Source organism: Cibotium barometz, chromosome 33 (genome assembly GCF_041138505.1).
Source record: "Cibotium barometz isolate CiBa-2024 chromosome 33, ASM4113850v1, whole genome shotgun sequence".
NCBI lineage: Eukaryota > Viridiplantae > Streptophyta > Polypodiopsida > Cyatheales > Cibotiaceae > Cibotium > Cibotium barometz.
Genome location: NC_141078.1, coordinates 22852175 through 22877857, shown reverse-complemented (window position 1 = coordinate 22877857; position 25683 = coordinate 22852175). Strand labels below are relative to the sequence as shown.

At 38.9% G+C, this 25683-nt stretch overlaps 1 protein-coding gene across 1 annotated transcript in view; it reads left to right on the top strand.

The window, feature by feature from the left end:
• Positions 1-18612: 18612 nt before the first annotated feature.
• Positions 18613-25683, top strand: part of DHS (deoxyhypusine synthase) — a 36343-nt gene continuing 29272 nt past the window's right edge. The window contains exons 1-4 of the mRNA XM_086773034.1: positions 18613-18860; positions 19015-19182; positions 19288-19506; positions 20006-20092. Of these exons, the coding sequence (XP_086629160.1) occupies positions 18657-18860; positions 19015-19182; positions 19288-19506; positions 20006-20092 (678 nt within the window). The 5' untranslated portion in view covers positions 18613-18656. The remainder of the gene's footprint in view (positions 18861-19014; positions 19183-19287; positions 19507-20005; positions 20093-25683) is intronic.

Genomic DNA, 25683 nt, shown 5'->3' with positions numbered 1-25683 from the left:
TTAAGGCAAGAATGTAGCTTTTGATGTAGGAGTTGAGGGGAATTCTATTCCACTCATCAGTCATGTACAGGTTCTTAAAGCAATAAAGCAATCTATTTCTTTGTACTTAGTATATGTCAGAGATCCAAAGGAATCCAAGAGTAATGAATCACTCCCAACTCTTGATCACATGAAAGGAAAGATTTCCTAAAGAACTATGAAGATTGTTTTGCAAATACTCTTCTAGGAGAGTTACCTCTGGAGAGACCGGAAGATTATCGGACTATGAAGTTTACCTCGTAACCAACCTCCCTATCGTGTGAGTCAAGCTCAACAGGAGGAGATTATGAAGCAAGTGAATGAGTTATTGGAGAAGGAATGGATTAGACTAGTTCATCACCCTTTTGTTCTCCAGTTTTATTGGAGAAGGAATGGATTAGACTAGTTCATCACCCTTTTGTTCTCCAGTTTTATTGGTTTAGAAAAAGGATGGTTCTTGGCATATGTGTATTGATTACACGGCTCTTAACAAGATCACTATGAAAAACAGGTTTCCTATTCCTAGGATTGATGACATCCTAGATAGATTGGATGGAGCCACCATCTTTAGCAAGATTGACTTGAAGAGTAGTTACCATCAAGTTAGGATTGTTCTAGAGGACATTCACAAGACTGCATTCAGGACCACATTTGGTGATGCCTTTTGGTCTTACCACAATGCCTTGGCTACTTTCAACCGAGTGATGGAAAGAATACTTCGGATATATAGAAAGTTCGCAGCTACTTTCTTTGATGATATTATTATGCATTCTAAGAATGAGGAGGAAGAGCATCAAAAGCACTTGGATATTGTGTTCCAGAAACTGCGAAAACACAAGTTCTATGTTAATAGTAAGAAGAGTGAGTTCTTTTTACCAGAAATTCACTACTTGGGCCATATAGTGTCCAAGGAAGGGGTCAGGACAGATCCACACAAGGTTAAGGCTATTATATGGAATGGCCAGAGTTGATTAGTGTGCATGTAGTTTGAAGTTTCCTTGGCTTATGCTCTTACTATACAAAAAGCTTATCAGTGGTTTGCAGTGGTAGCTAGTCCATTACATGATTTGACAAAGAAAGCCGTGGAATTTCGATGGGCCAAAGAATCCTTTGAAGCAATAAAATGTTATGTTAGCAAAGGACCGATGTTGATTATTCCAGACCTATCCATCAAAGCCTTTTATGGTAGAATGTGATGCCTTAGGAGATTGCATTGGAGCAGTCTTGAATCAAGAGGGCCATGCCATGGCCTTTGAAAGTCCAAGACTTCAAGGAGCCAAAAAGACTGCACCCACATTACGAGAAAGAATTGATCAGGCTATCATTCATGTATTGAATATTTGGAAGCACTACTTATGAAAGTTGAAGGCTTCCAAGGAGCCAAAAAAACCGCACCCACATACGAGAAAGAATTGATGGCTATCATTCATGCATTTAAGATTTGGAAGCACTGCCTTATGGGTGTTGAGTTTGTTATCAAGACGGATCATCAAAGTCTTAGGTACTTCATGTCTTAACCTAAGATATCCAAAAAGCACATAAGATTGGCTAGTTATTTGGCCCAATGCATGCCCATGGTAAGGACAACAAATTAGTAGATGCTTTATCTTGGAGACCCATGACCCATGCAGTCTCTATGGGATATCATATGGATTTCACTGCGATGAAAGATTTTATGCTACAGATGAGGATTTCAAAGATACTTAGAACAGATTGTAGAATGGAGACTGGGTGACCTTCTATGTCATCAAGGAAGGGTTCCTTATGATGCAAACATGGCTATGTGTGACTAAATATTTGAGGCTAAAAAAATGGAAGAATGCCATGCTCCACCTACATGGGGCATAGAGGCATCTTAATGACAACTCAAGCTTTGGAGAGTTATTTTTATTGGCCTAGCATGAGAAAGGATATTTAGCAATATGTCTGAGAATGTTTGGTTTGTCAAAGGTCAAGTTTGATCGACAAAAACCTATAGGATTACTGCAACCCTTGCCAATTCCCAAAGTTCCAGTGGAGACTATTACTATGGATTTTATCTTTGAATTGCCAAAGTCAAGATTTGGGAATGATGGAATATGGACTATTATTGATAGATTCCGTAAGCAAGCCCAGTTTATTTGAGTAAAGAAGACTACCGCATAGAACATATGGCAAGATTGTTTATTCAATAGATTTTCAAACACCATGGACTACCTAAATCCATTATGGGGGATAGAGATCCTCATTCTACTAGTTTCTTTTGGAGAGCTCTTTTCGACAATATGGGGACAAAGCTAAATTTATCTTTGACTTATCATCCTCAAACAGATGGACAAAGTGAGATTACAAACCTCACTATCTTGGATATGCTAAATTTTTATGCTCTCAAAGTGAAGGATTAATGGGAGAAGTATTTGCCTTTGGTTGAGTATATATTTATTTTATCTAACACATGTCTCAAGCCCTGAAGAAGTACCATCAAGAACAAAACCATTGGTCAAAGATAAGGCATAGAGATGTTGCCAGATGAGTAGATAAGAGCACAAATATGGGGAAAGACTAGATGCACAAGCTCACTAGATGGGGCTAGTACCTAGAACATATGAAACACTTGTATTCCACAGTTGAGGACAACAATGATATAAGAGGGAGGGAATGTAACTACTTGGCCCTCCTAGCTCTTTTCATAGGATGGAACATGTGCTCGAACACTTGACAAGTTGATGAAAGCATGAGAACAAGGACCATGAAGTTGGCAAAAGGAAAAGCTCCAATTTTGGTCAAAAAGCCAAAAAAAAAAAGTCAATCTAAGTTAACTACGAGCCAAGGGCACCATTGGAAAGAGGAGACTGGGCCGGATCAAAAAGCTAAAAGCTGCTTTTCCAAAAAGTAGCTCTAGGGCCAAAAAGAAAGGCCCTGAAGCTAGAAAAGTAAAATTCAAGAACTTTGATAAAAGATGAGTAATATTTTTAATTATTATAAAAAGACAAAAGCAAAAAGCATTGCTTTTGGCAAAAAGTATAAGAGAAGCTTGAGTCTCTCTTGTGGAGGCTTTCAAGAGCAAGAAGACCCTCGTCACATCAATCTCATCTTCATCACCCTCTCCTTCCGCCAATTTGTGGAGCTGCACATCCATCGCCGCCATCCGGTGATACGCCCATAAAAGGAGAGTACAACTTATTCTCCCAATCGCATTTGAATGCCTCTACTACCTTTGTGAGAATAGTATACATCATTTTGTTTGTGCTCTCAGCTTCCATTTTCTTGTGGGTGGTAAGGTGTCACTTTTTTATGCACCATAGGAGTTCTTTTGAGCAAGAACTCCACCACTTCCTTTATAAAATGTGTAATTTGATTGCTCAATTTTTTAATTGGGCAACCAAAAGAAGTTATCATACTTGATTGTTTATTGGATTGGGTTACTTGTGACAGACGACACAAAATCTTATGCCTCGAGGACTTACTCTTCAAAACTAAAACAAATATTAATGTACGTTTTTTATGTTCTCCTTGACTTCCATCCTTGGCTGGCTCCATTGGTTTTTCCTCATTGCTTCAAGGTGGGTGATTGTTACATCCTGAATTGGGTTGAGACCAGTATTAACCAGGGGTTGATGACCCAAGGTTGGGGGATGGACTAATCCAAGGTCACAATATGCTGAGGGCTAGGGCTGAAAAGCTAACTTAAATTTAGAAGTAGGGCTTTGCTGGGCTTCGGGGCTATTAGGATTCGCCCAAGAGGCGTAGGGCTAGCAAGGATGAAGTCTGGATTGGCCTTGCAAAGTATACTAGTGGCTAAAAACAACTAAAAGCCTAATAATAGGGTTGGGTGCTAATAATAGCCAAGACTGCATTATAAAAGAGTACTTTGGGCTAAGACTACATTATAAAAGAGTACTTTGGGTTTACTTGTGATAATTATATGGAATCCTTGCAGTAGAGACGTAAGGGAGTTGGACCTTGGGGTCACAAGTAGCTCTAGGCGGGGAGGTAACTTGGTGGTACAAGACATTAGGGCATGTTGTTCATGTTGTTCAGGTGGAGCTAACTCACAGCAATCTGGACCATAGCCGCATGGGTTGTTTCAAGCATTAGGTGAGATGCTAGCCAGATTCCATTGCTGTCATGGATCTCATGTTCAGTGTTATCTTAACCCTAAGAGGGTTCTTAGGTATGTAGTACAAAATGTTGAAGTATCGATATGCACATTGACAATTAAGATCCTAGTTGGTGGATATCACAATGGGTGCAATTTTTAATGCCTTATTTAGCCTTTTTTATGGCCATTGGAATTGCTCTATCCATCTAAAGATAATTGGTATCTTGTATAAAGGTTTGGCATTCCTCTATCCATTGGTATTTCTCTATTTATTCAAAGATAATTAGAAACTTATATAAGGGCGCAAGGAAGGGATCTAGTGGGAGATAAGGAATTTGCACTCATTACATATAGAGTACACACATTTCTACTCATCATAGAGAGTAGCCACCTTGGGCCATAAGCTCCAGGAAAGGTAAAGTGTATAATATGTTAAAAGATACAAAAGATACCAAATACACAAGACATGTGCCTTTTATAGTCTCAAGGCCCATGTGCCCACATGTATAAACTTCCTTAAGCCCCCATGTGGCCCACCCCTTAATCCTTGACACCCATCATCATAGAGGGTGAGGAATACTTGCTCATGCAAGATATCTTCTTGGAGCTCCTAGACATGAGGGAAGACAAGCTATACTACATGCTTGTTCGAGATACTGGAGATGACTTCATTGACTTCACCATACAAGATGCTCCACCTATTGTCAATGAAGTCAGTCGTGCTACAATGTTACAAGCTTGAATGATGTATCAAACAACCAGTTGTTGATGGAGATAAAGCCCATAGAAATGGGATCCTAAAGTAACAAGCACTCTTAAAGATGTCATGCATAACATCGATGAATAGGTCTTGACTCTAAGAACTTATGAGAAGCCCCTATCAACCAAGCAGGCTTTGTAACAAGAAATTGTACCATCGAGCTTGTATTTTTATTGAAAAAAGCCATTTGTAGTTCACAAGTTGGTGGCCATGTGGTAACGAAACAAAAGTCCAAGAACCATCAAAGAAGAAAAATCATCATCCTCCATTGTTACCTATCAAATATCTGATTGTGGACTGGGCCAAGGCCTTCATAACACCACCAGAGTTGTTATCCATTCTAGTGGAATGTAACAAAGGCATGGTTTGAGTGAGTTAAGAACCAACCAAAGAAGAAGTATATTCCATAGTAGCATAAGAAGGTGCAAGGATGATAACCATAGGAGCTTGATAAGAGTTGTTATTTGGAGTGGGGTATAAGCACGTTAACGTGATACACTTTTCATGTTAATAAGCATACAAAAGTAGGACCTATTATTAGCACACTCCAAGGTAGATTTTTGTACATTTTGGGAGGATTTTCTTTAAACATGTGTGATATGTCACTTTTGCATGAGAGCACTCCACTTGAAGTAATTATTACATGTAACGCTTATTCTTTTCAACCTTTTGGTAGGCCCAGTCAATTTGTTTGTTACAACCGCACTCAAATTTTGAAAGGAAGTGGCCATGAAGAAGGGAATGGGATCCACGACAGTAAAACATAGGCATGAAAGTACGCCAGAACCTCGAACAAGAGCTACACCACCAAGGGAACCTGCTAAAGAGGAGGTCAAAACAAACAACGAGTACAGTGCAGGTGCACCTACAAGGCAGAAGAAAAAGAAAGGAAGAATGGAGTGCAATGAATCCCCACCAACAAAAGGTAGACCCAGTACCAAAAGGATTTCTTCTACAAAAAAGAGGAGAGGATCATTAGGCCACTCCTCTAGTGCAAGTGTATTGTTTTCTCTCTCTTTTTCACTATTTTCACTTGCAGAGTTGCATGTAGAAATGATTTTACTTTAGATGATAGAGAGGGAGAAAAAGAGAGATAGAGTGTGTGTGTGTGTGTGTGTGTGTGTGTGTGTGTGTGTGTGTGTGAGTGTGTGTGCACGCACAAGCGTGTGTGTGTGTGTGTGTATTTGAGTGCTAGTTAGTATTGATTATACTGCTTTTATCAGAGCTTTATATGACAATAGGGCAGTTGTAAATGCAAGAGAACTTTTTTTGGCCCACTCCAAGACTTTCTGCTTTCCCTCTATCTGTTTTCACATACATATGCATGCATAAATGAATTAACTCTTGTTGAGAGAGAGAGAGAGAGAGAGAGAGAGAGAGAGAGAGAGAGAGAGAGAGTAGTTAGGGTACACTCAAATCGTGTTAAAGCTTATCTGTAAATGCAAGAGAGATTTAGTTGTCTATTTTTCATTTGGGTGCAGCATTTTAATGCTCTATTTCGTATTCATGTGTAGGACATTTTAATGCTCTATTTCGTATTCATGTGTAGGACATTGGGTAGCACCAAAAATTAATTACCCAACTCAAAATAGGTTCTACATGTGGAAAGAGGAATTCCATAAGAAGTATGGGCTGAGTTTAGAGGGTCTTGATCCAAAAACCCTCAAGGACTTAGATTTGACAGAGCATGAGTGGTTGAGCATATTCAAGCATCCCATGGAGGATGATGAATATCACATCAAGTGCAAGACTATTTGCGACGTCGTGTATGAAGTCATGATGTAGTTTCATTATAACGTGTACCAGAGAGAGCCTACCAACAACGAGATTTTAATTCTTTTTGCTAGGGGTCACATAAAGGAGTTCAGTGTAGTTGCTCAAAATTCTAGTAAGCAAATGACTTTCAATTGGGCATGCTTTGCAGAACAAGTTAATGTCAAACTAAAGGAGAAAGGCTACTTTGAGAACCACTTATTGAAATGGCAGATAAGAAATCAGATGATGACTCTCTACAAAGGTCAATCGTTGAGCCATTTGGAAACATGAAAGACAAGGTGGGCAATGATTGTCACAAAGAGGCTAAGCGACACTACACCTTCTTTCGTAGAGAACGAGGAGGCTCCTACATTTGTGCACTCTTAACCCCACAAAAGGAGGCATTTTCTAAACAACACACTTGAAGTTGAAAACCTTATGGAGCACGTGGAGAAGAATCTGCACAAAGCTGGAGCTAAGCTTGATGATGCACAAGAGTTTTGGGAAAAGAAAAGATAGAGGAGAGGAGCATTGAGAAAATGCGAGAAGCCGCTAAAATTTTGAGAGGACAGATTTTTGCAGCAATGGAAGAAGAATTGAGCCACTTGTCTCAGACTAAAGGGGAGGTGAATATGCACCAAATTGAGCTCTAGCCAATCATTGCAAATACAAAAACAACATTGTTTGCTACTAGGCTATGATCCCAATCCATTGGAGGGACACAAATATGGAGAAAGTTATGTGGCTAGTTTTCAGGTGGGTGCTAACTTGTGAACAAAAATGTAGCATACCTAATATTGAAACAACATCCTATATTTCTGTTTTGCAGGCTTAAGTTGTGGTGCAATCCAGCCATATGCAAGCTCTTCAAGGCCATTATGAGCTTTTGCTGGAGATGCTTCATGGAGTGAAGAGCAGAGGACATGCTTTTATTGTGCCTGCACCTCCAAAGGTAGCAACATGCTACACTGGCCAACTCTCAGTCTCGATGGCATCTACAGTGGATGTGGCTTCCCTCTTCACAATGAAGAAGCACTGATGCTAGTCATCTTGATATGAAAGCACAATTACCACCCAATGTGCTTTGTATGTGAATGCTCGTTGGGGATACAAGTCTCAATCATAAGCAAATGATTCATGCAAATGCTAAGTCCAGTCTTAGCTTTCATTGTTTTTCAAACACACCAAACTCGGGTAAGGTTCTAGCTTTCAACATCTTTTAGTGTTATTCAACCAAATTTTAGATGCTAATCAATAGTCACTCTTATTAATTAGTATAAACAGGTGTTCCAACATACTACCATTAGCACCTAAACATACTACCATTAGTATAAACAGGTGTTCCAACATACCTACCATTAAACAGGTGTTCCAACATACTACCTTTTAAGGTCAGGTGCTAGTTAGCACCTGACCTTAAAAGGTGCTAGTTAGTATAAGCAATTCTTTACTTGTGCTAGTTAACATGACCAATGCTACTTAGGGTAAATGGGTGTTAGCCAACTGTCACCATGTGTTAGTTAGCACTCTACATCATGTACCTAGGAATTAACCAGCACTGGCCTAGTAGTGTAGCAGGTGTTAACTATAGCAGTATGCCCATTGTTAATAGGTGTGAACTAGCACTCTGCATAGTTAACATGTGTGTTAGCTAGACTAGCACTCGGCTATTTTGAGGTATTAACTAGTTGTTTGTCTTATGCTAATAGATGTTAGGTATCAATCAATTAGCACGTTGTCTACTATTAAATAGTGTTAGCCAATGCTAGCATATGCTAACTAGTAGTATGCATGTTGTTAACACCTAGGTGTTAACTAGCACTTGACTAGTGCTAGCACTTTTGAACTAGTGGTCTGTCTACTATTAACACTATTTAACTAGCACTTTGGTAGTGCTAGCATGTGTTAACTAGCATTTTGTCTACTATTAAGTAGTGTTATTTAGCACTTTTTTGTGTATCTTCTGTTAACAGGTGTTAACTAGCACTTGACTAGTGCTAGCAGGTGTTAACTAGCGGTCTGTCTACTGTTAACAGATGTTAACCAACACTTAACTAGTACGAGGATGGCCAAAAAGTGAGCACGAACAAGCGAGCAGCTTTTGAGAAATGTGGATGTGACCCCTCCCATGACTCGGGACACACAGTGAGCAGTTTCATGACATTTGTCCCTCCTTGCGCAAGCAATGTTGGATAATTACAACAAAGCAATATTTAATTGAAGGCATTTCCATTAGATGCAATCCATTATTGAAATTCTAGCATTTCCATTCAACCAAATAGACCTGGATAACTGGAACCTATAAACCAGAATAGCAGTGCTCTACTCAAGTAAAAGTCTAAAGTAAGACAAGTAGGAACTTATGCTCCCCATTGTTTCTTCTACAGACAATACATGCAATGTTATTGGAACAAAGAAAACACATTGAACACAGTAATATTAGAGCCACCACTATTTATGCTTTGGTACAAAAGGCGGGTGTATGGAGTGCTAGCTATTTTGCACATGTCATGCCTTGCAATCTGGCTTTTGACCCCCTAGGCGAATACATGACATATTGCCCGATTTGGCTCACACTAAAATCCCTATTGGTTTTCCCGGTTATGCTTCCCCATTTGGATGTTCTGGAAGCTATGTTGGGGAAAGCGCTTTTTGTCTCTAAGTTGGGCCTTCTTATCTCAACAAGAGATATCAAGGTATGTGTACTGTGGGACATGGCCAAACCCATCCCTCAACATTTGGAAGTGGAAACGCATTTAAATATGCCACTTTGCATTGACTAGGGGGTGAATTGGATAGTGAATATCTAAAAACAAGTGTGAAGCTAAATTTTGCACATAACTAGAGAGTTGTAGACTTATGAATTGTCTACAACTTTGCTTTTTGTTTTGTCACCATCTGAGCCATGGATTGCAAAATATGTTCCGTCCAAAATGGCAAGAAGTTTGTATCCCATAATTGTGCCCTCTCTCCCTCTCCCAGCTCGTCCCAAACAACCGTTGACGTTCTTGAGTCCCAACCTAGCCCTAAGTACGTGGGACAACCGCCCCAAGATCTGAAGGTGGACGTATTGTGGTTTAAGGCACACAAGAAGTTCTTGCTTTTATAATGCAAGAATGAGCAAGAAAAATTCACTCTCGAAGAGTGATTTTCTGAATCGCATGGATGAACTATGCTTGCGCTTCACGAGCGATTGAGAGCTCACGCATCAACCTATGCATTCAATCTCCTTGTGTTAGATCTCCTTGCATTCAATCTCTTGGATGGTCTACATTGATTAGTATCATGATCATGATATGTGAAAAGTGTGGACTAATATCCATGGCATGCATTGTTATATCATATAGAAGAAGCCATGCAGTTTTGATGATGTGGGTCACAATTGTGATATGGGAGACAAGCATGCGGGCAGTGGCATGGATTGGCCGCATGCATGGGTTGAGTGCATGGATGGTGACTTGTATCACAATCATTATACAAGTCATAACTATGGGTTGGGTGCATGGATAATGACTTGTATCATGATCATGATATGTGCACCATAGAGGATGACCCTTTGTAGCATGGTAACATGGATCACAAGAGCGATGATCTTTTGTGGAAACCATTCATTAATCACAATTGTCGTACACACATTTTTCTTTGGTATCCACGTGTGGTCAGTCCACCAATGATATGCCATGTATCACAATTTGGATGTTTTCATGCATTCCACTTTTACACAAATCGCAAAAAAGTGATCACCTTGATCTTGTAACCACTTAGGTCCACTAAAGGAGTTAATGAGGAGCGATAAAGTTACAATTTTGATCTTTAAGCATTACCATGGTGAGGAAAATTCATAACTACTGGAAAAATACTTAAAGTTCAAGAGATGATTCTAGCACCTAAACATTACCATGGTTAGCTTTGAAAGATGTCAAAATAACATCTGTTTCAAGAATCTAGAAAAGTTTCTCAATATATTCTATTGAAATTCATTCAGTCAAATGTGGAACCCCCCTTACTCTATTACACTAGAAAACTAGTAGTTCTAAGTTCTATGCAAGACACTCATACTCTTTGAAAAGCAAAGTAGAAAAGACTATCAACATAGCAGAAATACTTTTATATACTTGAAATCTGTGTAAAATAGATAATAAATATAAACTTAGAGAGAATGAGGGATCCCAAATACCCAATGCACATGTAACAAAACTAGCAAGTGAATTTCAAAAAGTTGCCACACATGTAAGTAGAGTATCTGGACACAACACTAATGGGAAAGCACATAAGTTCAAACTTGTTATCTAAAGTTGCTAGATAAAAGAAAAAGGTATCTCATTAAGCCCTCATATACAATAGGATCTTGGACATACTTGTAGTACTTAAGATGCTAAGATAGAGGTGCTCAAGGATGAGATCAAGTCTGATAAAAATGATGATGTATACATAGCTAGCTATACACTTTTTTGTTACATCATGTTTTTGCTTATTTCATGCTCATGAGAATGACACCACATGGATTCATGTAACATCTTTGGTCTCATACCTAGGAATCTTTAACATGATAAATCTTGTAAGATACCTCAATTTATAATAAAAATATTCCATTCTTTGATTGTAAAGTTGTACAATAATAATAATAATAAGCTTTGAAAACTTTGAAGAAGATTGTCCTAGATAAATTAATTAAATTTTGACCTTGGACCAAGGTTTAAAAATTAATTAATTAGCCTTAGGTTTACATTTAGACCCTATTAAAAATTAATTAATTAGCCTTAGGTTTACATTTGGACCCTATTAAAAATACATTGATCACCTAGGAGGTGTAAGGTGGTGTTGTGCAAGTGTATGTGAAAAAAAAAACTAAAGGCTAAATTCTAAGGGTGAATGTTAGAAGGATCAAGTTCTAAGGGTATGGGTGACTGTTAAATTCTAAGAGCGAGTGTTAGAAGGATTAAATTATAAGGTTAGAGGGTAAAAGGGTCGTATTTAAATGGATAGGGCTTTTGAATTTGAGTATTGATCAAACCAAAAGTCAAATTTAGGGTTTCATGTACCGTCTTTTTCTAAAGGAGGAAAAGAGATGAGAGTAGAACTAATAATACAATAAAAGCACCTTAAAGTTAGCCTCATGCAAAAATAGAAGCTCCAAACTTAGGAGACATGAAGAGCTACGTGCAAGAGTGGAAACCACAGTCTACTTGACTCACCTTTCAACCTAGCAGTGGTACAAAAATTGTGAATAGATATGTTATAGTGAGCTGCTCATGTACTAATTGACTATCTTGACCATCATGGCTAGTAAGCTAGACCATCTTGGTTGCATCCAAGATGGTCTAGCTTTTGGTTGCAACCAAAAGCTAGCAGTCAATGCCCTGAAAGGTGGGGTTTAGACTACTCTCTAGTTTTTCTATTTAGGATTTATGCAAACTGCTTAGCATTTATGATTTCAAAGTTTACATTTTGCATAGGTAAAGTAGTAACTAAGTATACCTTGCAATGCATAAAGGAGGTGTGTATTTTGTTTTTCTCAAATAAATGAAATTTGGTTTAACTTGTGTTATTAGGGAAACTCAAAATAGCTAAAATATTTTTAAGTGCCATTTGTGGTCGCGTGATTGAGGTTCCTTTCTCCCATGGAAAGTCCATAGCATCGGTTGTTTCTTTGAGAGAGAAACTTGGAACATCCCATCAAGTTGTGGTCAATGCACTTTTGGAGCCAAATGGTATCTTTGATACCATATGGCCCATTCGCATGTATTATGGGATTGGAGGAGATGAGAACTTCATCCTTGATATAGTACATTATCCTCTTTCTATGTTACAGATGATTGTGGCAAGGGAGTTGGTTCTCAAAACATTTACTGATGATGCAAAATTATGTAGAGAGTTCATGTCCGAGATGTCCCAAGAGCTATGGCCTGTAATAAATCTAAAGAAGTGAGTGTAAACACTTTTCATTTCTCAAAAACTTGGTGGTGATTGGAAAAACTAGTACTGATGACTCGTGAGTGATTGAATTCTAGGGTGAAGTAAATGATGATGTAAAGTCAGAAGGCAAATCGTCGGCACCGCTTGGAGATGGCTATAAAGCTATCTTGGAGATCAAGCAGAAGTGTCATTTTGAATTCTTCCATGGATCACATTTTCCACTACAAGCCAATACTCAAGATGAGAGATGCTTCATTTTTAAGATATCAACAAACAGGACCTGGCTTTAAGGTCGACACTATCCATTGAATGCATGCTGATGGTGATGGAGAATTTAAGGCAATCATAGGTTTGTTTCGATCATGTTTATCATATCGAAAGTGGGTGGAATACCATGGGTACATGTGGATGATTATATGTATGGAAAAGATCTTGAACCAACTTGTTTGAGTGTTGTGTGTCCTAGTGTTTGTAATGTACTAATCATCTCGTACATTCCTACTTTCAAATCATCTCGTACATTCCTACTTGCAAATCATCATTGGTGACAGGGTGGGGGAGCTATTAACAATCACAACCTGAGAGTTCAAAGAGGAGGATGAGGAGGCTCATTTTCTATTCTTGGAAAATCTGAATGCAATGATAATTCAACATACGGGAAAAGCAACAAACTTTTTTGGCTTCATGGCCGATGAAGCTGGTGCAAACTGAATACAGTAAGGGCAGTCTATAATGGACGCAAAAGCTGTTGGGTAAGGATAGATCTTGTGTGTTCCATTAAAAGGACAATCTTTAAATCCACACACAAAAGTATATTTATGCCCAATATAGGGAGAAACATCTCCAAATGTGTGAGAAGTGGAGAAATGCATCGACTAAAGAAGATGCTCTATTGCAATTCCACAAGATACATGCATGGTGGGGGCAACAAGCAAGGTAGCAGACAGGAACATCTCGAAGCTTGTTAGTTGGCTTAGTTGGTGGCACTATAGAGCTAGTTGCTTGCATCATTTTATTCTTCAATTGTAGCAATGGTTTTTTTACCTCATGTGGTATTATGGTAGATATGATTCCAAATGTTCACAAACATTACATTGACATTACTTAATGTCAATGAGAATAGGGTGGTGAACGAGTTGTTAATGCTCTTGTTCTAAGGACCAATCTATCTAAAGCAAAGCATGCAAGTTGGCTAGCATGAGAAGGGCATTTGCAAAAAATGATGAATGATTTGCAAGGAGGAATATACGAGATGATTAGTACATTGCAAACACTAGGACAAAACACTCAAACAAGTTGGTTTAAGATCTTTTCCATACATGTGATCATACAGATGTGCCCATGGTATGCCACCCACTTTCGATATGATAAACATGATCGAAACAAACCCATGATTGCCTTAAGTCTCCATCACCATCAGCATGCATTCAACAGATAGTGTCATCCTCGGAGCTATGTCCTATTTGTTGACGTCTTAAAAATCAAGCATCTCTCATCTCTTGAGTATTGGCTTGTAGTGGAAAATCACAACCTGAGAGCTCAGAGAGGAGTACGAGGAGGCTCAGGTCATGTTCTGGTAAAATCTCAATGCAGTGATGATTTAGCATATGGGGAAAGTAGGAAACGTTTTTGGCTTCATGGCCGATGAAGCTAGTGCAAACTGAATGTAGTAAGGGCAGTCTATCAATGCATAATTCTAGTGTGCTAATCAACTTGCTTTCATGGAGGGAAAATATGTGGGTGGTGGCTTGACCTTGAGATAATGATTGAAAGAACACTTTTCATATAGACATCAAGCCCTTCCCCAACTGCCATGTCAAGGGAATAGATGATGTGGTCATGAGAACCCCAACTTTTACCAACAAGATAAATTTTGAAGGGTGAGAAGAGGACTATTCGAGCTAGACGTCCACTACACCAAGTAGAGGAGAACAATATTGGCAGCTTTAGCCATCGGCCAAAATTTGTATATACGACGGTGGACAGGCATAAAACAGCAAGGGTAGAGGATGAAGAGGGTAATACATATACATATATATATATATATGTATATGTATATATATATATGTATATATGTATATGTATATATATATATGTATATATATATATGTATATATATATATGTATATATGTATATGTATATATATATATGTATATATATATATATGTATATATGTATATGTATATATATATATGTATATATATATATATGTATATATATATGTATATGTATATATATGTATATGTATATATATATATATATATATATGTATATGTATATATATGTATATGTATATATATATATATATATATATGTATATGTATATATATGTATATGTATATATATATATATATATATATGTACATATATATATATATGTATATGTATATGTATATACATATACATATACATATACATATATATATATATATATATATATATGTATATATATATACATATATATATATATATATATATATATGTATATGTATATGTATATGTATATACATATACATATACATATACATACATACATACATACATATGCATATATATATATATGTATATGTATATATGTATATATATATGTATATGTATATATATATGTGCATATATATACATACACACACGTACGCACGCGCACGCACACACACACACACACACACACACACACACACACACACATAGAGAGAGCTTTATAATCCCTTAGTGTGTATGTGAAGATTGGAGAAAATCTCATGAGGGAAGATGAAAATTGACAAAGATCAAATAGGTTTATGACATATACCTACCTACATACAAGCACAAACACATGAATAGGTGACAATATATGATGCGAGTTATGTATATATGTATGTGTATGCATGTTATGTTATACACGTTATTTTTAGTAATTCAATAATCTGTACTTTCAAGTTTCTCTTATTGAAAGATTGAAATTATGACATTTAATTTTTAAGATTGTTTTAGGGTATTGGCTCTCTTTCGCAATAGTAGTGCTTATACTTTCTAGGTGCATGGGAATGTATGCCATTAGATTGGGTCCTTGGTCCCCAATGATATGTACAATCCTAAGCCATGATTTACACAATTGTATGTGTTTGATATTGAGCATAAATTGTAAAATCGTCCAAGTGTATGAAATGAATGGAATCCATGACTCTAGAAGCACTTCAATCCATGCATTTATCCGGCTCTATAGATCCCCTAGAATCAACCTGTGGTCAAGGTGACGATCATAATGTTGGTTTCCGTGATATTTTGTTGCATACTTGAGAAGAAACATGTGCATAGGTGCTACATGCCTCTTTTATATGTTCTGTTATTTCCATAATGGAAGGATGGATGGCACTTGAAAATCCCTTATGTTGATGTACTGGTGAGTGCATTGAGAAGTGGTCAGTGTGAGACTCAACGACAATACTATGCTTATCGGTTGGAAATTCGTTCGGATACAAATGCATGCTTGCTACGTGGTGGAGTGTTGTTACAACAGTTTATGGGTTGATGCCTATTACAATGTTGAAGAGTCATGGTTATTATGGCTATGCCATAATTAGAAAAATTTATATTTAGAGTCACGGTTATTATGGCTATGCCATAATAAAAAAAGTTTGCATTCAAAGGTTTATAGTGGTTTAGCAGACAAGTTTTTATGTAGAAGTGGTATTACAAGAAGGACACCAAGAAGAAGAATAGTGTTACCTTCTAGTTTTATTATTGGGCCATGACAAATGTATCAACTTTATTAGGATGCCATGACAATTGTTCATTCAAAGGGCAAGCCTAATTTATTCATTACTTTCACCTATAATCCAAAGTGGCCAAAGGTATTGGATGTTTACTTCTGGGGCAAAGTGCATGTGACCGGCATGATTTGACTACTAGAGTATTTCACCAAAAACATTTAGATATGATGAAAAATATCGTAAAAGAAGGAGATCTTTGGTAAGGTGATTGGATATATGAGTGTCATTGAGTTCCAAAAAAAGAGGATTTCATCATTCACACACATTATTAATCTTGGATAGTGCCCATAAACCTAAGACTGTCAAAGACTATGATGGATTAGTATGCGCCAAATGTCCTAACAAGCAAATGTTTCCTGCTTTGCATGATATCGTGTATCCAAATTTAGTTTGTATGGATGAAGAGAAATGCACAAGAAACTATCCACATGCTTTAGCACAAGAGACTAATGTGGATGAGAGTGGTTACCCTATGTATATATGCATTGGAATGATGGAAGAACTATGGCAGTGAAAACTTGTAATGTTGATAATAGATGGGTTGTGCCATATAACCCTTATCTTTCAGTCACTATAATGCGCAGATAAATGTGGAAATATGCTCAACAATAGCAACAGTGAAATATCTTTACAACTACATATATATACAAGGCGCATGACACAGCAGCAATAAGGTTTAGCACTGTACAAGGCGGTGATGTTGATGCTGCTTATGTAGTTAATGAGATTGAGAGGTGTTTGGATGCCTGTTACATCTCTGCATCAAAGGCATGTTGGAGACTCTTTAAGTATGATTTGCGTAATGAGAAGCTTGATGTGCAACGATTGCAGGTACACTTAGATGGGGCTCATAATGTTATCTTCAGAGATGATGATAATATTGCAAATGTCTTTTTAGTACTATATTATTATTTTGTGAGCTTTCCTCTCTAGGCATATTATGGGAGAGATTTCGAGAAGCAATGATAGAAGATTTTCTATACCAATTATCGAGAAGTAGGGATTAGTTTGCCAGTATTGAATAATTAGCTACAACTCATGCACTGTTGCATTTAGAAGAAATTTTTTGTGTGATCAAAGATGGACATTGGCAAATTTTGAAGGAATGCCTTAATTGAATTGAACTGATTTAGAAGTCTTAGGTGAAAATAGATTGCTTTTGAAAGAAAGAGAGTTTGATATTATTGAAAAATCTAACTTATCAAGTGTTATGGAGTCAACATTAAGATAATTAGCATATTGCTTTCAAAGTTGTATTGCATGCAGTTGCCACAAATACAGGTGACTTTTTTTCCTAGATGGTCTGAGGAATCACACAAGACATATTTGTATAATTGCTTCCTTATACAATTATGTGGACAAGGGCATGTTACTACTATTCTTACTTCGATAAATAGTTAAGTGTATATTGTGAATAAGACAACTTTGGATGTAATGCCTGGTAAGCCTAAGCAATATTTCAATGCACATTCAATTCTTGAAAATGATAAAAATTCATTCTTGTATTCCATAGAAATTTTGAACGTAGTCGGCTTTTGGGGCGGATATTACCTCAATGCTTAGTTTTAAACTTAGAATCTCACGTTATTTTGTTTTGTAACTTGATCCAAGACGTGAGCTCTATAATGGTACACGGATGATATTCACTCTAAAGTTTTGGAGACTGATGGTACTACAGTTGGTGAAAGAGTATTTCTTTTACGGATTACCTTTATATGCACGGAGACCCAACTACCGTTCACCCCATGAGACGGAGACAGTTTCCTGTGCAACTGGCATTTGGCATGTCAATAAACAAATTATAAGGTCAAACCCTAAATGTCTTGGGGTTGTATTTAGTGACTCTAGTATTTACTCATGCACAATTGTACATTGCATTGTTACGAGCACAGTCTCCTCATGCTGCTGTGAAGGTGTTGCTTGAGGATAATGTTGATGTAGAGTCTTCATTTGATGATCTTCAAAGTTATATGCCTATGACAAACAATTCTTTGAACCACTCACCATGGCTGGTCATATAGTTAGAGGCACCATAATTAACATACCATACATCTTGTGAATTCAATATATCTACAATTATGAAACTGTGCATATGATGCATTAGAAATAGCTACTCACTTCTATCTTTAACATGTTTTGTGAGGCCCCTATCTCTCTATCTATAAAAGGGAAGACTTCAGAGTGATAAGTCAGGTTTCTTATTAAAGTTATGCATTTATGAAGTTATTTTGACATTGGACATGCCTTGTTAAAGATAGTGAGTTATTATCTATTGGAGAGGTCACTTGAAATTGTGTATTTAAACATGGCCTAAGGAACCGTGCTATATATTTTGAGCTACTTAAAGAAAAGTGAAGTCCAAAGGCATACGCACTCATGGAGGAAGACATTGGGAGCTTGCTGCAGCAGGTCCACAGCTCGGTGATGCGTGCTTCGGACGACCTCCACGATCGCGCAGAGGCGGTGTCCGGCTACGATTTCGGGCAGGGCGTGGACTACCCCCGGCTGCTTGACTCCTTCGTCTCCACTGGCTTCCAGGCCTCCCACCTCGGCCAGGCCATCGCCCTCGTCAACCATATGGTGATTATTCATTGTGCATGTCTGCATTACATTGATTAGGGTAAATATCGGTGGGTTCCATATCAGGGCAGATTCTGCACTGTCTAGGATAACGTTTTACTCTTGGGTAAAGATTACTGCATTCTTAAAAAGTGCCTTCTATCAATATTTGCAGCTGGACTGGAGGTTGTCTCATGAGCCTGTGGAGGCAGATTGCTGCGAAGAGCACCAAGATCCCACCTTCAGGGAGAATGTCAAATGCAAGGTTTTTCTAGGGTTCACATCCAACATCATCTCGTCAGGAGTGCGTGAGACCATTCGATTCCTTGCAGAACATAAGATGGTAGGGTCTGAACTTTATACTGAACAAACAGCTTATACTGCTTTCTCAACTGCTTGTTTACAAGTGACATGCTAGCCCTCCTTTGATGGCAGTGAAACTTTTTAGGTTGACGTGATTGTCACTACTGCGGGAGGTATCGAGGAGGACCTCATCAAGTGCCTGGCTCCATCTTTTCTCGGGAACTTCAACTTGCCAGGGGCTCAGCTACGATCACGGGGCTTAAATCGAATTGGGAATTTGCTGGTCCCAAATGAAAATTATTGCAAGTTCGAGGATTGGATCCTGCCCATCCTTGACAAGCTTTTGCTTGAACAAAAGCAGCAGGTATATGCTTGTAGGAAGGTTTATTTTGCATCCTGATAGAGATGGATTATGACTTTCTATTGTTTGAAGTGTAATGGGTTTGAAAACAGCATCTTCTAGGGAAGCTCTACTGTGAGTGTCTGGCATTTCAAGAAGATAAGTAGTTTGAACTCTTGCAATCAGTTACCTTATTACATGTCAGTTTTTTATGGAATGGTTTACAATGTGAAGCGTGAAACATGCATTGTTCATCACTATAGGTGAGGAGACAGCATGAAATTACAAGGTTGCTGTGATCTTTTGGGAGACAGAATTAATGAGACATTGTATTCATAATTCACATAATTATTAGCAGATGCACAAATTCATGAGGCATTGTATTATAGTGGTTCAAAGACTTACCGTGGAGTTCCTTTGCCTTGAGTTTTTTACAAAATCAGCATCTTGTTTCTCCAATTCTTGCTATGCTTAAATTGATTGTGTTTTCAGTGCTTGCTTTTGTTGATTTTTGGTTGTGAAGGGTATTCTGTGGACACCATCCAAAGTGGTGGCAAGGCTTGGAAAAGAAATAAACGATCCGAATTCTTACCTCTTCTGGGCTCAAAAGGTAATACATTAGTGCAAGAATGTAGGTATTATAGCTCATGGCTTTTTAAAGGCTATATTTGCTACTTAGTTCATGCAAGGGTTATTTGAAGAGTCTGTGGGTGAATTCGTTGGTATTTGTATATTATGTAGCTTCACATATGATCTTGACTCAAATTCTTATTTCTTCATGGTAGTGCTCTGAAAGCCTTAGCTGTCGGAGGGTTCCTTGCTAGTCAGTGAGTCTATCATGCAAGCTCTCCCATGCACCTGCACTCTTGCATTGGAATTTGATTGAATCCTTCTTGGACTGCAGCATGTCATCAAAAGCATTGTGAAGATAAGAGATTTGTATTGCTCCCTGTGTTAAAAGGTTGAGATCACACTCATTTTGGATGTGTTTAGTGCCTTTTATTGGGAGTGCTTCTCTGGTAGAGTAGGTGCTTCCTACTTCAATTCCAAAACGTTTTGAAAACAACAAAAATTTGAAATGGAAACCAGATCTCAATCCCATGTCATAATGCCACAACATAGGGTGCTACATTTCATAGAGGGACACACAAGCATGGGCAAAATTAAGTTGTCGATTGCACAAGGTTGTAGCACAAAAAAAGAGTTTACCGAAGAGGCACCATAGTTGCAATGGTACAACTGCGCTTAATGAATGCTTGTGATCTCTTCATTGAGATCTAGGTAGAACATTATATTCCTAAGGCCAATCATAGCACGAGGAACTTTGTCTCAAAAAAGTGAAACAAGTATATCAAGCATTGTCTCATGGTTTGCAACATAGTGAAAATCATGAGAATAAAACTCAAGTTTTCTGAATTTTTCGATAATGAATGCCAGATGTTTAAAGATAGGAAGTAAACTTTAGGTTGTGTTCACTTTTGATTAGTAGCAATTTAAAGGAATGTGGCTTTAAGGGGTTACTCAAGGCACGCAGACCTACAAATTGAAACAAGATTGGTTATAACAAGTCCAACATTGGACCGTCAAGGTATCTTGTGATTTTTGAACCTCAGAACAATTAGAAATTTTGCACGAGAAAGTGGGTACCTTTTTACTCTAGAGAATCTAACAGATAGATTCAAAGTCCGCAGAAAGAAAGTTGTTTACTAATTAGCAAGTAAACACTTGGCTAGGGCTCCTGGATTAATAGCTATTTATAGCACATATATCACTATATAAGTGAGAGCTTGGGTTATTATGACCTATAGTTGTGTGGATGCACCACTGAAGGTTTGGCTTGGACCAGGAGAGCAAACATGCTCATACCGTGTACATGCCGAGTACGTAGGTTAGCATGTCGAAGGTCTTCGGGTAGGCTTTGGTGGTATGGGACGTCGGAGTTAGACATGACCTGGAGGAGCCCTAGCCTTTACTCGAGGGGAGATCGGTGTGTGTCACGTGCACACGTTAATCTGGTGCCACGTAGACATGACTATTCCTTACAGTCGCCTTAAGGGCAAAGTTAGAGGTCGTATATGGGCAGTTTGGAGCCAATTTGGTGGCCTTATAGGTGCCCGGAGGTGCCCAGGACATGCACCAATGGTTGGGACATATTATGGGCACAATATGAACACATTTTATGACATTTTTGATTACTTTTTATGGCCTGAAAAGTGAAAACCGACCTGATTACGACTTGCTATCACTTTCCTATATATAGGCAAGTCATGGATCATTCATAATGATTCAAAGACAGAGATTGCAAAGCCAAGACCAAGGACATGCAGTCTAACAGTTTGGATCAACCAAGTACATCTCCAAATCAGCGTTTTCCATTAACGCACAGTGGAGAACAGTAAGCATAAGTTCATTCATAGCATTCATAGTCTAGATCTACATTGGATCTATGACAATCATTGTAATCACTTATTCATTCAGTAATATATAGTAGGAGTAGGTTAGGTGAAGAGTCTCTCTCTTCTCCTTCTCTCTACTCTATGTCATGAGCATGTGATTAGCGTTAATCTTTATTGCTTTGCGTTAAAGATTAACACTAATCACATGCTCATGACATAGAGTAGAGAGAAGAAGAAGAGAGAGACTCTTTACCTAACCAGCAATAAAGATTAATGCAATCACATGCTCATGACATAGTAGAGAGAAGGAGGAGAGAGACTCTTTACCTAACCTACTCCTACTATATATTACTGAATGAATGAGTAATTACAATGATTGTCATAGATCTAATGTAGATCTAGACTATGAATGCTATGAATGAACTTATGCTTACTGTTCTCCACTGTGCGTTAATGGAAAACGCTGATTTGGAGATGTACTTGGTTGATCCAAACTGTTAGACTGCATGTCCTTGGTCTTGGCTCTGCAATCTCTGTCTTTGAATCATTATGAATGATCCATGACTTGCTTTTATATAGGAAAGTGATAGCAAGTTGTAATCAGGTCGGTTTTCACTTTTCAGGCCATAAAAAGTCATAAAAAATGTGTTCATATTGTGTCCATAATATGTCCCAACCATTGGTGCATGTCTTGGGCACCTCCGGGCACCTATAGGGCCACCAAATTGGCTCCAAACTACCCATATATGACCTCTAACTTTGCCCTTAAGGCGACTGTAAGGAATAGTCATGTCTACGTGGCACTGGATTAACGTGTGCACGTGACAGTGTGGTTGGGAGTATTGGAATAGTCGGAGTCTCAGCAATGTGGTATGAACACATTAGGCATGAACCACCTCTTATTAAGGGACAAAAGGTAGGACCGTAGTGCCTATAAAAGCATTGTACATGGTGGAAGTCTTAGGCATAGAATTCATTCATCATCGTGTTGTGCAATCACTCTCTCTCCATTGTGCTCCCCCCCCCCCTATCTCTCTCTCAAGTACGATGTAATCTCAACATGGTATCAAAGCCACCCTATCCACCTCTCATCTGTGTTTTCCATCCCACCATGCTCATGCCTAGCTAACCCTTTTACTCCAATGAGCTGCGTTTTTCCCTTTATCTACAACACCCATTGTTGCATCTTTGGGATACCATTGACCAAAATCTGAAATTCCTCCATCCTACTATTGGGCCCGTGGCTCGTAGAAGAGGATTTCGGTTGAAGCAACTTTCTTGCAAAGAATAAATATTCTTCCAAGTTACCTTCAAATCTTGGCCTGAATGGCTTGACTTCTCGAGTCATCTCGCATTCCCAATGCAATCCATAATGAAGGCAGGAAGGACTTTTGGATTCTGCTAGCTCTCAAAATGCGAAGCGTAAATAGCACGTCTCAACCAAAGCTACTCTTCACCCCACCAAATTGGGTGTGAACTCAAGGCAAGCTTTACACAATAGCTTCCTCATGTCATTGGTTACGTGAATTTCAACAATGCTCAGAGACTCTCCAAGACAATATAACAAGTCCCGGAATCACAGAGATCTATCAACCAATTCTTAGAGCCGTCCTATTAGGACACAATTGATTGAATCTCTAGGAGTGGATTTTCTTCTGATTACAAGAATCAAGGGATCGAGTGCCTTCGTGGAATCTCATCTATCTATGGAGCATTAGATGCTTTTGTGGAACTATGTCCACCTTGGAGCATCATTGACCTTTGTGGGATCCTCATGCAAAAAGTGCCACAAAGTCAGTAAATCATTGCTATCCCAAAAACCTAGGGCACAAAGTCTCTGACACAAAAGTTCTCCTTTGACCCAAAAGTTCTCAAACGTCATGCACAATTGAGGGTGCCTCTTTGTACATAGGGTACAAGTTTTTGTCAAAGTCACACAGGAGCAGCACGCACACCACCCTAGGGTACTGAGCAATGTCGGTGGCTGGGCTCCCATCTCCTAGCCGTTGCTCCCCCCCAAAAACCCGGCCGGAGGAGATATCTATGACAAGGTGCCACCACACCCTATATATGGCTCTTCGATTGCCCATGCTCTTGCATATGGGATAATCCACCACAACTTCTGGGATAATCCACCACAACTTCTAGTCATGCGATAACCCGAGAGTAGCTACAAGAATTGCCAGCTCCAACACCCTCCTTCAATTCGAGCACCTCGATCAAACAGAGGTTAGGAACGCCTAGGACAAGACCACATAGACCGAGCTATGATACCATGTCAAAGTCACACAGGAGCAGCACGCACACCACCCTAGGGCACTAAGCAACGTCGGTGGTTGGGCTCTCATCTCGAGAGAGAGTATGTGATAAATCCGATGCTCAAAGCACTAGTTGGCTCAAGAATCACTTTGAACCGAACTCCTAGAGGTTCACAACTCTAGTGAATTGCGATGCTTGAGACACCCAAGAAGATTTTTGCCATCGCAGATTGGCACCACGCCTCGCAAGGCTGTCTGAGGTTAGCTATCCATAAAGGCATAGAGCATCCAAGTCTAAAGACTTAGAAGCATTGGGAAGGTCTTGGTGTCCCATACCACCAGGACACAGCCTATCTAAAACCCCCATTAGGTACACAAGTCTAAGGTGGAATGGCCAATTCCCCCCTAAGACAAGACCTTGATGAAACCAAACCTTCCTTTGGATGCCATGCTCAAATCTGCAGATCAACCTAGTGCCAAGCCAGTGCAACCTCAATCCATAACCTCAGTTTTCCATCTAGGCCATAATCTAGTGACCGGTGAATTGTATAGGTATAAGGCTCCTCATGACCTGGGCTTCTAGAAGTAGCTCGACGTTCAGCTAGCCATCCATAAACCATCCACAACTCTTGGCCTTTTGAGTCTAGGCCTGTAGAACACTTGTGCTTATGTGCTAGGGTTTTCCAGAGATAGAAAGAAGAGTGCAGCGGAATCACACATACAGCACACAAGAGTCCTAAACCATGGCGTTAATTTATGTACAAGAAAGAAGTAATACAGCTGAAATTCAAGTACAAGATGTGGCTGAGAATGAAGACGTTAAATCACAGCCTTGTGACCTACTGTTCACTCTTGGCTTAGCACTTCGCCTACAAAGAAGCTCAGTGAAGTACAACATTGAGGAAAGCAAATGAATATGATGTTTTGGCTACCCATGTATATATATGTACCAATCTTCCTAGTCGGTCAATATTATTGTTGTTGGCCAAGTGTACCCAACTACCACATCATCAGCTCCATGTCACCATCGCCATATCATCACTACTTGAAACCGGCCTTCAGTAGACCAAAGGGCGGTGAAAAACAAACTGGCACACAAAACACTTCAACACCTTCGAAGGCCTAGAAAAGGAAAACAAATAGGGGGAGCTAGAGTGCTCCTGCAAAGAGTACACGAACACCGATTGGCCCCAAAACGCAGTGGCGCCCCTTGCGGTATTTCTTTAATTGATTATAAGAGCTTTGATTACAATAAGGCTGGAAACTCAGCCATTACAGTAGAACTCTTGAAGCCTGCAAAGACCCTGCATCATGGCTTCATGTTCACTCGGCATCCACAAACAATTCCAACTATTGTTTACATCCCAAAGACTCTTTCACATGAGTCTCGTACATAGAAGCTTTCTTCCTCGGTCAAGGTTGCCACAACCATCCATAGCCTCTCACCCTATGGACAGCCTCACACCTTGACACATCTAGACTCTAGTGCTCCTGCATCACAACAGAGACTCCAAACTGTTGCCCAAAAGAGAACTCGCATCACAGCA